General features: G+C 40.9%; 3 protein-coding genes across 21 annotated transcripts in view; 1 reads left to right on the top strand and 2 right to left on the bottom strand.

Moving 5' to 3' along the window:
• The window catches only part of LOC126915820 (neurobeachin), a 413,960-nt gene that overhangs the window by 372,552 nt on the left and 25,747 nt on the right, over positions 1–15,661 (top strand). The gene's annotated exons all lie outside the window — the stretch shown is intronic.
• On the bottom strand, positions 2,945–5,192 carry LOC126915844 (protein mab-21). The gene has a single exon (XM_050720952.1). The coding sequence runs from the start codon at positions 4,777–4,779 to the stop codon at positions 3,682–3,684; it is 1,098 nt and encodes a 365-aa protein (XP_050576909.1). The 5' UTR covers positions 4,780–5,192; the 3' UTR covers positions 2,945–3,681.
• LOC126915845 (protein mab-21-like) lies at positions 6,796–9,138 on the bottom strand. Its single transcript, XM_050720953.1, has one exon. It carries the CDS (start codon positions 8,802–8,804, stop codon positions 7,707–7,709), a length of 1,098 nt encoding a protein of 365 aa, XP_050576910.1. The 5' UTR covers positions 8,805–9,138; the 3' UTR covers positions 6,796–7,706.

Genomic DNA, 15,661 nt, shown 5'->3' with positions numbered 1-15,661 from the left:
GAATATATACATATAACTTCTTACGAAAGAAATATCTACGATCTTGAGAGGATTCGAAAAATACGATAATATCTTCCGATGAATTAGATTTGTGTTAATTTGGAATAATTTAAACAATTTAAATTTCAATACGTGTACGATTTAAATCATCGTGGCAATACTATTTCCCGCTCGATAAACTGAATCTTGCATACATTGAATTTCAAAAACCAAAATAATTTTGTATTCTGCATCTGCATTCAATAATTCTACACAACCCAGACATAACATGAGTTCAGAAAATACGTTTCTTTTTTCTTTCGGGGGAAAATCGAAAAATTCCTTAACGGTGATCTAACGTATTTTTTTTTAGATCGGAAAAGATTTATTAATAAAATTGCACTCGAATTGTGGCATGCTTGTAGAGTTTCTTCGTTGTTCACTGAAGGCTTTTTCGACGAACTTACCAGTCAACTTTTGTTTTCCTTCTACTGAAAGTCGTGGTATTAACTAGATAAATATGTAAATTTATTCACCGTGGTAATTTGTCGCACGCATGACTGCTTAATATTTAATCCACGAACGCAACCACGGACCAGCGATAATGTTCACGCTACGAAATTGTAAATTTGGCAAAGGAGCTTGTTAATATTGTCGCGTGTGTCGCTTGTTTTCGTCCTTAATTTAAATGATGTATTTCTCCTTTCTATTTCATCATTCTTTTCTCATTTCATGCTTAGAGATTGACGAAATCGTCGCATGGTTGCTTATTCTTCGAACAAACGCATTCTGTTCGTTCGTTGGTTGACTAGAATGCCGCTGATCTCGAGATTAGCGTTGAACTAAAGACCAACAACACGCGAATTTTTTATGAAAATCTAACACGCGATAAATATTTTCTATTTCTGTATTTGTACAAAAAAAAATTTCTTTAGGAAAATAGAAAGTTAAAGAGAAACTGTCTAGTTCGCATTTTAAAACGCGTAAAAGTCTACTAGTAGCATATAATATACCTAAAAAATGTTTATGATATTATAAATTGGTAATTAAGAAAATGCAATGTGCAACGTAAAAGATGGTTTTCAACGAAAGTCACTTAATTCTCTTCTAATTACTAATTTAATATGAGACTAGAACAAATTAAAACAATTTCCCACTCTTAACAGCTAGTGTGCAAGTTTAGATTTTTATAAACAATTCGCAAATAATACGGAAACGAATAAACGAGTAACTTGACTAAATACAACGATAATTTCAAAACATGGACGCGGTTTTGCTCTAATTTTACTTATTTCATTCGGAACTCGGCGAAAACTTATGTAACAGTCGCGAGCCATGATTAATCAGGTCTGTTTGCATATTAGACAGAAATATTAATTAATATACTATGACTGTGACTATTTCTTGATCTATAACCGATATGATTCCATTGGACGTTTACACTTATGGACGCTGCAGTTTATGGTGGATTTTGCGAACGTATAAATTAAACGCGTAACAAACGACTATTTGAAAATTTCTTGATGCACGCACTGTAAACACGGATATTAGCGATTTTTGTTTGAATTGTTGCCAGTTTTCCGCTGCTTCACATCACTCACACGGACGTTCGCATCCGCAAATCGATTACACGCGTGCATCCGCTTCGTACATGTCGTTAGATATTCTACGATCCTAATTTTTGCTAATCCGACGATTACTAAGCTGACGAACAGGTTGTATTTAAAGTGTCGTTTCATACTCATTCCTATATTTTCTTGTAATTGGCACGTACGAAAATTAGGAAAAACACAATGTGATGTAATAGAACATAATTGGCTAATAGGTAACATTTTTTTCGTTCGTTTTCATCATTTTTGCTTATTATGCATATATATATATATATATATGTACATTGCATATGTGTCATGTGCAAGACTATTCGAATAGTTAGTTTTATTTCTAGTTTTATCATGAGTGATAATGTGAAAATTTCATAGTAAAAAGTTTTACATAGTTTAACATATTCTCTACTCATACAAAAGAATGTATTTTGTGAGATTTTCAAATTTCACGATACAAAAGAATACTTTCAAGATATTAAATCGGTGAACCATAGCATTTAATTGAATCTCTCGGTTCGAATATTAGATACTCTGTAACAATTAAAGTATGGTACTTTTCTATGAAGTTCCAAATTTTAGTATTAGCTTGAGTTTCATTTTTCCTCTCCATCTTAATGTAGCTTTTAAAATTTATCAAGAACCATAGCTGGGACGTTACATAATTCCCAAAGAATTTCAATGCAACATTTCGTTTACAAAACAAAATTCGTTATTCACAGAACTAAAAAAAATTACATGTAACAAATGTAGTTTTCGTACCTGATGACAAACATGGTTAACCGTGTATAAGTTCAGAAACTAGTATAACCCGGTTACATAAATAACGAATGAGTCCCCCGTCCCGTTAAAGTGCAATTTGCCTATCAGCATACAAAACCGGTGGAAAAAAAAACAAGAACAATAACGATAACGACACTAACAATAACGTGAGAAGTAGTAACTCACGTTTATAATCCATATCATCACGACTAAAAGCTTCTCTTCTCTCACTGGAAACTTTATTTCTATTCAATTTTATGTAGTAAAGACAAATGGAAGATTGCTGTGGCGACAGCAATCTGTTTAGAGCGAAGACTAAACACACAAAAAAAAATACACTTGCCTGAATACTTTATCGAAATATCCACTGAACAGCAGCCGAATCGAACGACGTGAGATTCTATTCAATTTTGAGATCCGTTTCTCCGGCGGTGAAAAAGCGCGAAAACAAAATTTACGAGAGCTAACCAACGACATTAACGTACGCGAACCATTTAATGATACGTCCAAAGAATATTTACGCGAGTTCGATTCCCGTGTAAATTTCGAGTAGGTGAGGAGTGGGTGTTCTGCTCTTGACAGACGAAAATGACGACTTTGGATACGGTTCCATATAAATAGCATTGTATTTCACATACCTCGTGTACACTTTCAATAAATATCTTTCAAATAGTATGTACATAATGACAGGAGAAAAGGGACAGTTCGATCAGAGAAAGAAATTAAGCATAACCCGTAACCGATGACTCTGCCGTAATTTTTCATTCGTAACTTCATTTATAATCATAAATAATTTTGGATTTATGTCGAATCACTTGTTTCTTCTTCGAATGTTCGACGGTACCCTTAACATATCTTAATTAAAACGAAACGGTATAACAACGGAATGGAGCAACATATCGAGTAACACCGGTTAAGAGTTAGGTATCGTTCGAGTATCGTAATTCAACATAGCTGCCGTCGGCGCGGCGACTCGAAACTAAAACGGAGACTCTCGACGTCGGCGTATTTATGGCACTGGTTCGATCGTCCTCGGGCTTCGTGAATCACAAAATCACACACGCGTATTTTCTCTTTCGAGCACACACAGCGCAACTTGCAAACGAGATTCAAAATCTCTATAATGGCCGAGCAGCTTCTTGAAAATTCTTCCGGCGATGTCCAGAAGTTTAGGTTTCCATTTCAACTCGCGTTTCCAATATATAAGATCGCTGAATGGAAAACGATCTTCTTTGATCTCAGCGTTTCATTCGATCGCTCCTTTGACTAATTCATAGAGCTCGAAATAGTAGATACTTCCTCGCTCTTGATGATCCATACACATCAGAATTTTTCTTCGCTACAGCTTTTCCAGAGCTCGACTATTCGTTAATAGTTCCCTGGTGAGTCTCCACACTTGCTTCGCCGCGTTCTCTAAACCACTAGGCGATTTGCCCTTAAACAGATCCAAGTTTGGCAAAAAATAATGTGGGCATCTGCGACACTGTAGACAGGAGATCAGTTGCAAAAGAATGCCATTAATTCGATCTGCTATGCACGTTTCGTCCCATTCTGCTTCGTGCGGGTGTTTCTCGCACTCGTACAATAATAAGGTTTTCATATGATAGCTGGTAACCGGATTCCCAGGTAGATCAAGATGTCTGTCCCTGAGAGTTTTCAAAATGCTTAAACAACGCTTTCTACTGCCACCCTGAAGCAAGCGATTCTCCGCGTCTATGAACGATAACGCCCAGGCGTCGCCCTCCATAGCGGACTGTTTCCCTTGCAAACCAATGCACTCCTTCGACAACATGTCGAAGCCTTCTGTCTTCACTTCAGCCACGATATTAGGATGTGGCCAAGGTATATGTGCGATGGGCCAGTGAGACGCTGACCTGGGCCACAGACCAGCGCATTTAAACGCTGGCGTAATTTGTACCACGTACCGCTCTCTGATTCGAAGTTTCACTTCTGTTGTATCTGCTATCATTTTTACCGAGTCCCTGTAGGCACACTTATCACAAGCCTGTGCTACCAGAGTTTGAAATCTCGAACGGATTTTCCGGGCGGACAGGTAGCCAGACGCGGTGATGAATTCCACCCAGAGGGACATGGATCGCTTTCGACCGTCGCTGAGCTTCAACACCGCGCATCCCGGCAATGTTCCATCGTCTACGAAATTCAGTACCCCCATTTGATTTAGGTAGATCACGATCTCGAATTCCGTTGGAGATATCACGTCCAGACCGTCGAAGCGACCGTTGTAGTCGGTCAAAGAGGAGATGAACCTCGGCTCTTGTACCTCGACTTCCTTCAGAACGTCTTGAACCACGCGACACACTTCTTGGATCGTCTTCATCACCTGACTCTTTCTAGTCATCACGCGTTCTCCGAAGTACTTGTTGATTTGGTACACCATCTTGGATTGGGCCGACAGCATATCAGCCGGCAACAGCATCGCTGCGGCGGCCTGAAGCCTTCGAAGGCTTCTCTGTCGCGGTTACTATTTTCTTTTACCGCATTCTGCCTCAAAACTTCCCAAACGATGAATTTTCTTGCGATTTTAATCGAAAGTTCTTCTTCGCTCCCTTTCCATTTGCTCCTTTGTCTTCCTCCTATCTCACTAGCTTTGTGTTTCAAGTCTAACTACTCGATACCTGAGAAACGAATCGAGAATGACCCCGTTGATTCTTGAAAAAAAAGACGATGATCCTCACGCGTTGCGTCGCTTAAGGACGCCGGTCCTTGCAGCGGAGACACGAACGAGTAGCGAGAGGAAAAGGTATACGAGCGACTCCGTACCGGAGCAGATAGTCGACTGCGCTGTCGTTCACCTCCTCCGCGCCACCCGCTCTTCGAGTCGTACGAAGACGTGCGGTGGTCTAGGTGGTGCCTCCGACAGGTTACGCCTTATACCGCGCGGTTCGACCAATCCCGCGACGCACTAACCGCGCAGGCGTGGCCTGTCGTGGTGTACCGACCGGATCGATCCGCACGAACCGTTCTATCTATATGTTACGAACGCCTCGCCGAAGGACGAACGGAACGGCAGCGGCGGCGGCTAACCCCAAACGCAAACCCTTTTTCCCCCATGAATTATGCAGATCCGACTCGTTTTATTTCGTGCTCATGGATACCATGGGGCTCGGCCATTCCTCCGCAACCCCTTCGAACCCCGAAATTTTCGTCATGGTGGAAGATTCGCCGATCACGCTTCGTTACTTAAGCGAAGAAACCTAGTCGTAGTCGTGGCGGATTTTTAGTTGTTTCTGGTTTGTCAATTCCCGATCTTCGTTCGGTCGGATAAGGTTTTCGTGGTGTCCTCGAACGATACTACTCTGTCGCTATCTATATGGCCCCGGTAACATTTCGCGAAAAGGTGCTTCGGCTTGAAATAAGAAATTCGTGCGCGACGCTGATGCGGTCGGTTGAGTTATCGAAAATGGGGGACAGTTTCGTTTACGAGCGCTTTTATTGAGGACCGGACGCACGCGGCGAAAAAAGCTCCGTATAAAATGTACATTTAACGACGACAACGATAACTCTCCCATTAAGGCTTGTAAATCGCGAGGCAACTGCCCGATACGGCGCGCGTAAAGTGTTGCCGCTCGCGAGCGCGAGCTCTCCGGTTCCAACGTTTTCCTCTCACTTTGTTTTTACGGGCCAATAATAATAACGTAAATTCCCGAACGATCGGCGTGCAGAGAGTGAGTGGCAGCGGTTAACGAATGTCATTGCGCTGGGAAGATAAGGATGGAAGTTTCCGGGAAGAATTAAGATAAGGGACACGGCTCGCGCCTCGTAGGCGTATAATGACCATGAAACTCGGTAGCGATGCCTTTGACGAAGTCGTTTCGGCAGCCTGCGCACGAGTGTTAATATCGTAGATAATAATTACGCCGTGATGGTTTTTATGTTCTCGTTTAGAACTGGCTACGATTGAAATCGGTCGACTGTACGAAATTTTGGATCTCGTTAATTGGGATGCAAATTTTATATTTGATAGAAAGATTGTTATGAGAGGAAAGTTGTGAAAGAGATTTGAATTAAGCGACAGTCTTTTATCAACTTCAGTTTAGCTGTAGAGGATCGTCGTTAGAATTGTTAATGTTCACTAGTTCTTCTGATGCATCGTTAGATTTGTATTGAAAAGTTACATAAAATACATGCCACTATTGGTCTAAAGTTACTTTTGTAGAGAAAATAATTGTTGAGAAACAATTCAGTTACCGGTTTATTGAAATTCACCGTTTTCCAATTGATTTAAACGATGAGAGAAAATTAGTTGGATAGTTCTTAAGAATGAAGGAAAAGTTTAGGGATGTTTTTGAAGACATATGATTTATTAATTCAAACAATTAATTTCCATCTTTTTCGATTTAAAATATTTATGACGTTAAAAATTCAAGTTATAATAATCTCATATTAATCACAGTAACTCGAAGCAAAGGTTTCAAATCAATTACATGCATCCTTATTATGAGACGAAATGCATTTATTAGTTTATATTTACATTATGTGTTCGAACAGCGATTCTCTTGAGAAATAAATATCGTTTAAATAATATAAAGAATTATGTACATACAACAATATGGTGGCCAAGCTACCGTCGGCAGCTCGATTGCTAACCGATCATAAACATTAGATTAATTTAACGATAACGGATCACACGACAATTCACATTAGCCATTAGATGAATAAGAGCAGCTAACCGAGTATCTATTTAATCTCTCGCATACTGCAACGCTACGTAGAAAAATCGTTCGAGTTGCGTTAATAAGCAGGAGATTCCGCTCCAAGCGAAAGCTTCAGTCGTATAAAAAACGCAGTAATACTAATATCTTCCAAACTAATACGTATTTCTAATGATCGGTGGACACCTCGATTAACATTCGATTCAGTCTACAAAATTTAACGTGCCCATTTCGAAACGAAATATTCGACTTATACAAAATCAACGTAGAACCTAGCAACAATTGCTTTCGTACGAAACAGGACACTGGCTGTACGATATTGCACGTTGAACGAAACGTTGCACTGAACAACGTTTGACTCGCATTATTCGTACCTTGGTTAAAAAACTATTAAATAATAGAAAAAGAGAAGAAAGGAAGAGAAAAGGGATAACCGTAATGAAACTTGTTACACCATCCCTATACCCTGGTACGCTGCAGCGTGTGCAAGAAGATAGCGAGTGAAAGTAGGCTTCCCACGTTTACGAGGGTAAAAAGCAGGCAAAGAACTGTCGCGAAAGCAGCATCCTGAAAGTCGTGATTCACGCGAGTTACCGAATCCTCCAACGTTCCTCCAACTTTCGCTTGTCTCTGTCTTTCTCTTTATTACATTCCTCAATTTGGAATTTCAAAAGGGAAATTCCCGGTTCAGCTAAAGTTTCTCCAGTGCACGACTGTTGGTTAATAATTCTCTCGTCAGTCTCCACACTTGTTTAGCCGCGTTCTCCAAGCCGCTTGGCGACTTTCCTTTGAACAGATCCAGATTAGGCAGGAAATAATGAGGACATCTTCGACACTGAAGGCAGGATATCAGCTGCAGGAAGATTCCGTTAATGCGATCTGCCAAACATCCTTCGTCCCACTCGGTCTCCAAGGGATGTTTCTCGCATTCATAGAGCAACAACGTCTTCATATGATAACTGGTCACTGGATTTCCCGGAAGATCCAGATGTCTGTCCCTCAAAGTTTTCAGGATGCTTAAGCATCGTCTACGACAACCACCTTGCAACAATCTCGTTTCTGCCTCCGTGAAAGAGAGAACCCAGGCGTCACCCTCCATGGCCGACTGTTTTCCTTGAAGCGCCACGCTCTCTTTTGACAGCAGGTCGAATCCTTCCGTCTTTACCTCCGCCACGAGGTTCGGATGCGGCCACGGTATATGAGGAATCGGCCAGTGCGCCGCCGATCTTGGCCACACGCCCGAACATTTAAACGCCGGTGTGATCTGCACCACGTACCGTTCTCTGATACGAAGCTTCACCTCCGTGGTGTCCGCTATCATCTTCACGGAGTCCCTGTAGGCACACTTATCGCAAGCTTGTGCCACCAGTGTTTGAAATCTCGAACGGATCTTCCTCGCGGACAGGTAACCGGAGGCGGTGATGAACTCCACCCAGAGCGACATGGACCTCTTCCGACCGTCGCTGAGTTTCAACACCGCGCAACCCGGCAGGGTGCCGTCGTCGACGAAGTTGAATACTCCCATCTGGTTCAGGTAGAGGACCACCTCGAATTCGCCGGGTGAGATAACCTCGAGGCCCTCGTAGCGGCCGTTGCACTCGGTCAAGGAGGAGATAAACCGTGGTTCTTGAACCTCTACCTCCTTCAAAACCTCCTGCACCACCTTGCACACTTCCCGGATGGTCTTTTGTACTTGGCCCATTCGAGCCTGCACCCGTTCGCCATAATACTTGTTCATCTGATACAGCATCTTCGACTGGGCTGCCATCATATCTTGAGGTAGCAACATCTTGCCTCAATATCCTTTAATCGATATCAACGAAGATTCTTTGCAGTCGCTTCTCTGGAACCGGCGAGTCTCATTCTTTCGCGTGGACGCGCGTTTCTTCGATTAATTTGCTTTTACGATCCATGATACCGAGCTTCTTTCGGTCCAGGTATCTTTCTCCCTAAAATGGTCTGATCGATCGATTACGACGATGACAAATAGGGTTAGCACTTTCGAGAAGGAGTCACAGGCAAGAGGACGAACAAAGCGTGCACGAATGTACGGCGATCGGCGGCGGCAGGTGTTGTTCGTGGAACGAGCGCGACTCGAGGTGCTCCGCGCGCGCGACGACAGAGAGAGCACCGGCGACCACCAGCCCGTTCTACTGCCCTTGTAATTGTGTGCCGGCTCCCGAAGTCCCGCCTTCCGGAACGACAGGGTCACGTGGAGTGTGCGCGGTTTTGCCACGCCTCCTGTCGTTTCTTCTCTCTCTCTCCCTCTCTCTCTCTCTCTCTCTCTCTATCTCTTTCTCTCGACCCGATGCCTACCGACCGCGCACACCAAACCGTCACGGCTTCTCGCCCTTTCGATCCGTCGAATTCTTCATCCCGTTTTAGTTATTTACGCGGTTTCTTTCGTCGTTAACGAGGGACATGACACAGGATCTCTAGGGTGGTCTAAGGGGATAGGTAATGCGGTACATAGCCCGGATAGAATTTTGTGGACAGTGAACGAAATGTATCGATTACACGGGAGTTATTGTATAGTTTCAAAATATCGAGTGGAATTTGGGGAGGATTTGGCTGGGCTACGATACGTTTAAAGATTCGATTGGTTAAAGTTGACCGGTTTTGAGTAGCTAGTAGAGAGATCTTCTTCTCTTCTTTAAAGATGGTCCACTATCTCGAAAGAATTGAACATCCTTTTAGTCTGAAATATTCTGTTAATTCTTTCATTAAATATAACTTTATTCTGTTTAAAGTGTATTTACACGTTATATATTTTATTTAAGATATTTGTAGAACCCATAAAGCGTATTTAACCCAGCTTTCACCTCAAACTCCGTCGCTATTTGGCCATGAACTATCACAGTGTAAAAAGTGTACGTAAGAGACGTATAAAGTGCACATCGAGAACGTCGATATACATACAATTGTCCCGTCAAACGGCAGGACGCATAAACATAGTAGTAAAGAAGAAAAAAAAAAAGAAACAATAATGCTTTGGCACTTGTTCTTCCATTCCTAATGTCAAGGAGACATCGACGCTTTTCTGCGATGTATCAATCCATCGACTGTCCCTGGAAATAAATTCCTAGGGTAAAAACAAGTTGCGAAAGAACGCATTGTTCGAGGTATGAGATCGCGAGAGGATTCCACGCACGAGCCGATAATTCCATCGTGAGGGTCATTTGAATGTTCGACGTCCGAATAAGAAGCAGAGATCTGTGTTCATTTTCTTGTTTGCTCGCGAATAACAAAAACAGCCCCCGCGGTTCGCAATATGGTAGCGGTGCGCTGGCAGATGTTTTTGAATAAGAGTAGCGATCCGCCAACGTGAAATGCACCGCTTTCCTTTTATGCGTTGATCGTAAAAACTCGTGACGCGAATACCTGCGTCCAAAAATACCGATAACCCGCCGAGATATCCCATACGTCGAACGTCCCATAAGATTCCTGAGATTACAGCTTTCGTATGACGAGGTAAGATTCGGAGATTCTCTTCTTTGACCTCCTTAACCCTTTTGTTATCGGAAAATCTAGAGACACGTTGTTGGAGACGGTGTTTTATTTGATGAATGGTGGGGTTGTTGAATGTTTGATGCTGTTGAAAAGGGTGCTCTTAGCTGGAGGGTGGTGTTAAAAAGGTTTAGCGTCTGTGGATGTACCTACATTCTGGTTTAGAAGTTCTAGAATAGGACACCGTTTTAAATAAAACTTTTGTATTCGGGGTAGGTCACAAACTATATTTTTTAGTAAAATTGTTAACCACAAGCGTATTAGCACTTATCTTTTTTATGGTATAAACTATCGAAAGAAATAATATTTTTTTGTGTATTTTAAGGATTCATATTTCTAATAATTGTCTAAATGTATCCGTTTTAAAATTTTTGTATATTTCACATGAAATTTTTTAATTCGAGTGCTGTAATTTTATAGGACGTTAACTACTAAAATTCTTACGTGGAAGTTTACTTCCTTCGATCTTGATATTATCAATCAGAAAGTCTCCAATCTCGAAAATATTCAACATCATATTAACAATCGAATCGACGACCAAGAATCTTTTCGCGAATCTTATTCTATTACTAGTGATTACTTTCCACGCAGGAAGACGCACAGGACTAGTATTCTAACAATAGTCGGAGAAAACCTTCAACGACGCGTTTCTATCCGTTTCGGATCCGCTTCGCTGCCAGATAATCGAATAAAGTTCAGAAATCCAATCTACTCGAAGTTGGAGTGGTAGATTGGTACCTACCAGGCCTGCTATTCCTTCGCTAATACGACTTGATTCATGAGTCAAGCACGTGTATCTCTTTCTCTCTTTCGATCTCACCCTGTCTTTTACCCTGGCGCTGTTTTCGCGCGAGACGAGGGGTCAAACGTTCTGCTACATCAGCCCTCGCATTAATGCAGAACCCGGCGTCTCGTTGTGCCCTAAACGTGCCTTTCATCATCTCGTTTCGACGTAATTCGTTTATCATCTGAATTATTTGTACACCAACAAGATAACTCGGGTTCAGTTTCGAAATGATGCCTTCGTGTCTTTCATTCGATGATGTTTTAGTAGTGGAGAGAGATTTTCGAGTGGTTGCAAGAAAATTGTAGAAAAATATGCTGTGAGAGTAACAGGTTGTATTTTTCATATTGGAATTCTCGATTTTTATTTGACATAAAATTTCCAAAGGTTTTTATTATATTGAACGGCTATTAGACTAAAGAATAAATTTTAATGTGTAACGGACTTTTGTTAAAAGAACTCTTGTCTTTTTCTGAAACTTGTCAGTATTTGAATGTTTTGACTGTAATATTATTTGTCACTAATTGGGGATTCATAAATCATAGAGTACCTCATGCCAGTAATGAGCAATATTACATTTTGCGTGGATTTTCAATAAAGTTTCTAGAAACTCCTATCATCATATGTTAATTTTCTTTTTTAAATCCGAAGTGGAGAGCATATTGGTGGAGAGAAAATAGGTATATTACCTAATCACAATCAATCTGAATATCTAAATTTCATGTTCTGATTAATATTCGTCCAAAAGACTTACATATATATTTGCAATTGTATTGCAATTACGCATTACATAAATAATTTTCCTATTAGAAATCAATTACTGCACAACGTAAACAGAACAAAATAACGTATTAAATATGTATAATCACGTTATTACTCTTTTTGCCATAGCGTATTGAAATGGATATACATAATCGGTGTTTCTACAATTTCAATGTCATTTTCATACTAATAACTCGTATTTGACGTAATAGAGATCATTGTTATTAACCGATCTTCATGTTTAAACACGTACTTTATTCACGAACTTATATGAATCTTTAAAGATCAAATTATAGGTAACAAGGTGAATGATATATATAAAAATACCTATATGCTTGTACAAACAGTTACTATTTTAACACCTTCATTAAATCCCTATGTTTTAAAGTTCTAGAATATTTCTAACACTAGAAAATGCCCCCGATATTCGCGAAACTTCCAAGTAAGATTTTCGAGGATCGTTCCCAGCGACTGCACTATTCACTGGACTATATCTAATGTCCCGATCGCATCCAGAAAGATCGAAGTTCCAAAAGAGCAATCCTAGTTGAATGCAGTTTGCCAAAACATACTACTACGAAGGTCTCGTTTTACACGACAGGTATAAGAGTCTCGAACAGTCTCTTATTACGTGGCGTCTCATTGTATAAGATTTTCGTGTAGAAACGACGACAAGTCCCTTTTCGCAAGAGGCAGCCAGCCGAATTGAAGTATACGCAGACGGCAGCCTTGTAAATCAGCTCGGATGAACATCCTCGCGTAATCCTCGAATAATCCTGAGCTCAGTCGTCGAGCTCCAACAGCCGGCAATATTGGAGAGCTCCGCCGTGTATTTTACGGTCTCCTTGGTTAATGATACGTGAACCAACACCGATCTCTCGATTCGATCTGCACGAACGGAACAGCGACCGCGAATTGCGAAATTCCTTGCGCAGATAACACATTGAATGCAAGTGTACAGTTAAATGCGTGAAATCACCGCGACGAGGAAGTGAAACTCTGTATGATTTTGACAGAGACTTGTGGTGGAAATTATGATTATTATTACCTATAATTTTCATTTGGGATTTCGACGAAGTTCTAATTGGTTTAGTCGATGCTTGGAATAGATTTTCTTGGATTTTTATAAAATTGAATTAGATCGGTAGTATTTTGCGTTGATGTTTTTGAAATTGCATATTTTGGAGATTTCGATTATAATCATAAATTCATTTCTTGTAAGTAGATGAGTAATAGTAATATATCGCGTTAGCGTTTGAATACATTTTTCTATGAAATCTTAGCATTATTTCGCCATCAAACGAAATCCATCATCAATGTTAAAACACAACTGCAAACATACTTAAACTATCGACCTTCCACAAGAAAAATTATCATTTTTCCACCAAGCCGATTAAAATACTACTCTTAAAAAATCTTAAAATACTACTTAAAATAAATTAGTTACAACCAATACAATTTTACACGGAGTCGAATCTCTACGAAAAAATTTAAGTTAATAAACGTGTAATGATCGAATAAAGGTCGTGTAGACCGGATTATCGATACGTGAATGGTTCATGGTTCAGTAACGGAAGTACTGGTCCATATCGAGTGACGGTCTACTCGCATCTGTCGGTCGAAGTGAATCGCGTTATGCGTTGTTTTGTAATATGCTCACACTCCGATATGAGTTCATCAAAGGAAGAAATGTCGTCGTTCGGCATGTACCGAGCGCCATTAGCTCGGCTCGTTGTGTCCAATTACTTTCATCGAGGTTGACGACAAGACAGGAATCCGCATTCCAAGTCGGGTACTTGAAAGTATTCCGTTCACGAATCAACCTTCTTCGACGATAAATTGTCGACAGATATTGGAAAATGAGTATATTTTCTCGGAAAATAATTAACTACTGTATTATTTTGTGCGTGATGTTGGTACATCGTTTGAAACCAGTTTTTTTTTTTTTTATTATGAATAACGGTAGTGATGGTCTTTATTTCTATAATTTAAAATTCTCAAGGTAAAATATATCTTTAATTCTTCTTAAGCCAGTGTAAAATATAATAATTTCGCGATTCGAAAGCGATAAATGAAGTACATACCAGAGAAATTATAAAATATATGTATAACACTTTCAAGAAGTCTTCGTATAAACTATGCTTTTTAATGCAAAAATTCAAAGGGAACGTCTCTTGTTCAAGAATTGGATTCACGGTGGATGTCGGTTGAGACATTGCTTTATCTCTCTGGTAGCAATTCTACGTTTATTAGGGGCAACAGGGCTAGCTGCATCACCGGGACCTTTGTGCGCCGGATGCCGCGATGCGTTATCTCGTGCGAGATACGGTAATAAAGGTATGAGAACACGCAGGTGGCACGTATAACTCATTGCCGCAGTGGATGGTCTTGATGGTTCTCGAACGTTTTCGACGCATCAGCCGACGCGTTCACGAAACGAGGGTCGTTAGAATGGAGTAGAGACAACCTTTTTTGGAAATTTGACGACTGACGTTGCGTTTGTCACGTTACTATGACCACCGTGTTCGTCATACAAGAGAAAAAAATAACAGATTTTAATCTTACGCTTATGCAGTGTCCAAAATAATGCTACTTCGATAAAACAAACGAAGTTAAAGTTGATTTTACTTTCTCGCATCCACCTTTTCCACGCAAAACTCATTAGAAAAACAAATATAATCTCAACGAATTCCCCTATATTCCCCCCCCCCCAAAAAAAAAATTTCTTCTCTCTCAAACAAAAAAATGCCTATGCACATCTCTCAAGTGCTAACTTTCCAGAAGAACTGAAAACACAAAACTCTGGAGCCTCATCCCCGTTGCTGCTGCGTATAATTAATGATCAGGCCACTTCGGGCATATATACCGAATCGAATAAACCACTATCCTCTCCGCCTCCCATGTTTTGTTCGAGCTATCGTGATTTCGAGTGGTTCGCGCGCCACGAGAACGATCAAGAGGGTGTTCGAGAACCTATGCAGCCGAAGAGAGACGGGGGGTCTATTATTGTCCGGTGCTTAATCTGTTTGTTGTATACCGGGCTGCTAAGTGGTACCCGTGGTTCTATGGTGCCCTATGGTGTACATAGAGGCGAGCAGCGAGGGGCCCTTGTGAACGCGACACATGTTGTTACATCACGACGCCCATTGTCGAAGCACGCTGCTGCGCAGCCACGATTTCGCTTCGTTGAGAGATGAACGCCGCACGGGGAACACTAATCGCGCACCACTTGACACTCTGCCAGAGACGCAGCTCTTTTTAACCACTGTCCTTTTTCGTTTTTCATCTTCTCTCTTCCCACTTTCTCTCTTTCTCTCTCTCTCTCTCTCCGTGGACGCTTCATCGAACGTGTAAACATATTAGTCGCGCGAGACTGCTGGCACCCCGTGATACGCCGGAACAGGGGTGTCCCTGTTATTTTAACGACTCACTTTTCGGTCGCGTTGCTGCCATGGAAGAGTGTGTTTTGGGTGAATAATGGTGGCGAAGTGTTTTCTGGATGATCTTTGTTTTCTTGTTTTATGGGGTAAGTTTGTTTAGTGGCGCGCGTTATGGAAACTATACATATACCTGTGTATGTTTGTTTTACGAGT

This window comes from Bombus affinis, chromosome 4, assembly GCF_024516045.1.
Source record: "Bombus affinis isolate iyBomAffi1 chromosome 4, iyBomAffi1.2, whole genome shotgun sequence".
NCBI lineage: Eukaryota > Metazoa > Arthropoda > Insecta > Hymenoptera > Apidae > Bombus > Bombus affinis.
Note: the sequence above shows the minus strand (reverse complement) of the source record. Positions and strands in the feature narration are given on the sequence as shown.

Bases quoted from the DNA above. Each gene is read 5' to 3' on its own strand.
- LOC126915845 (XM_050720953.1), bottom strand. From the start codon at position 8,804: ATGTTGCTACCTCAAGATATGATGGCAGCCCAGTCGAAGATGCTGTAT.
- LOC126915844 (XM_050720952.1), bottom strand. From the start codon at position 4,779: ATGCTGTTGCCGGCTGATATGCTGTCGGCCCAATCCAAGATGGTGTAC.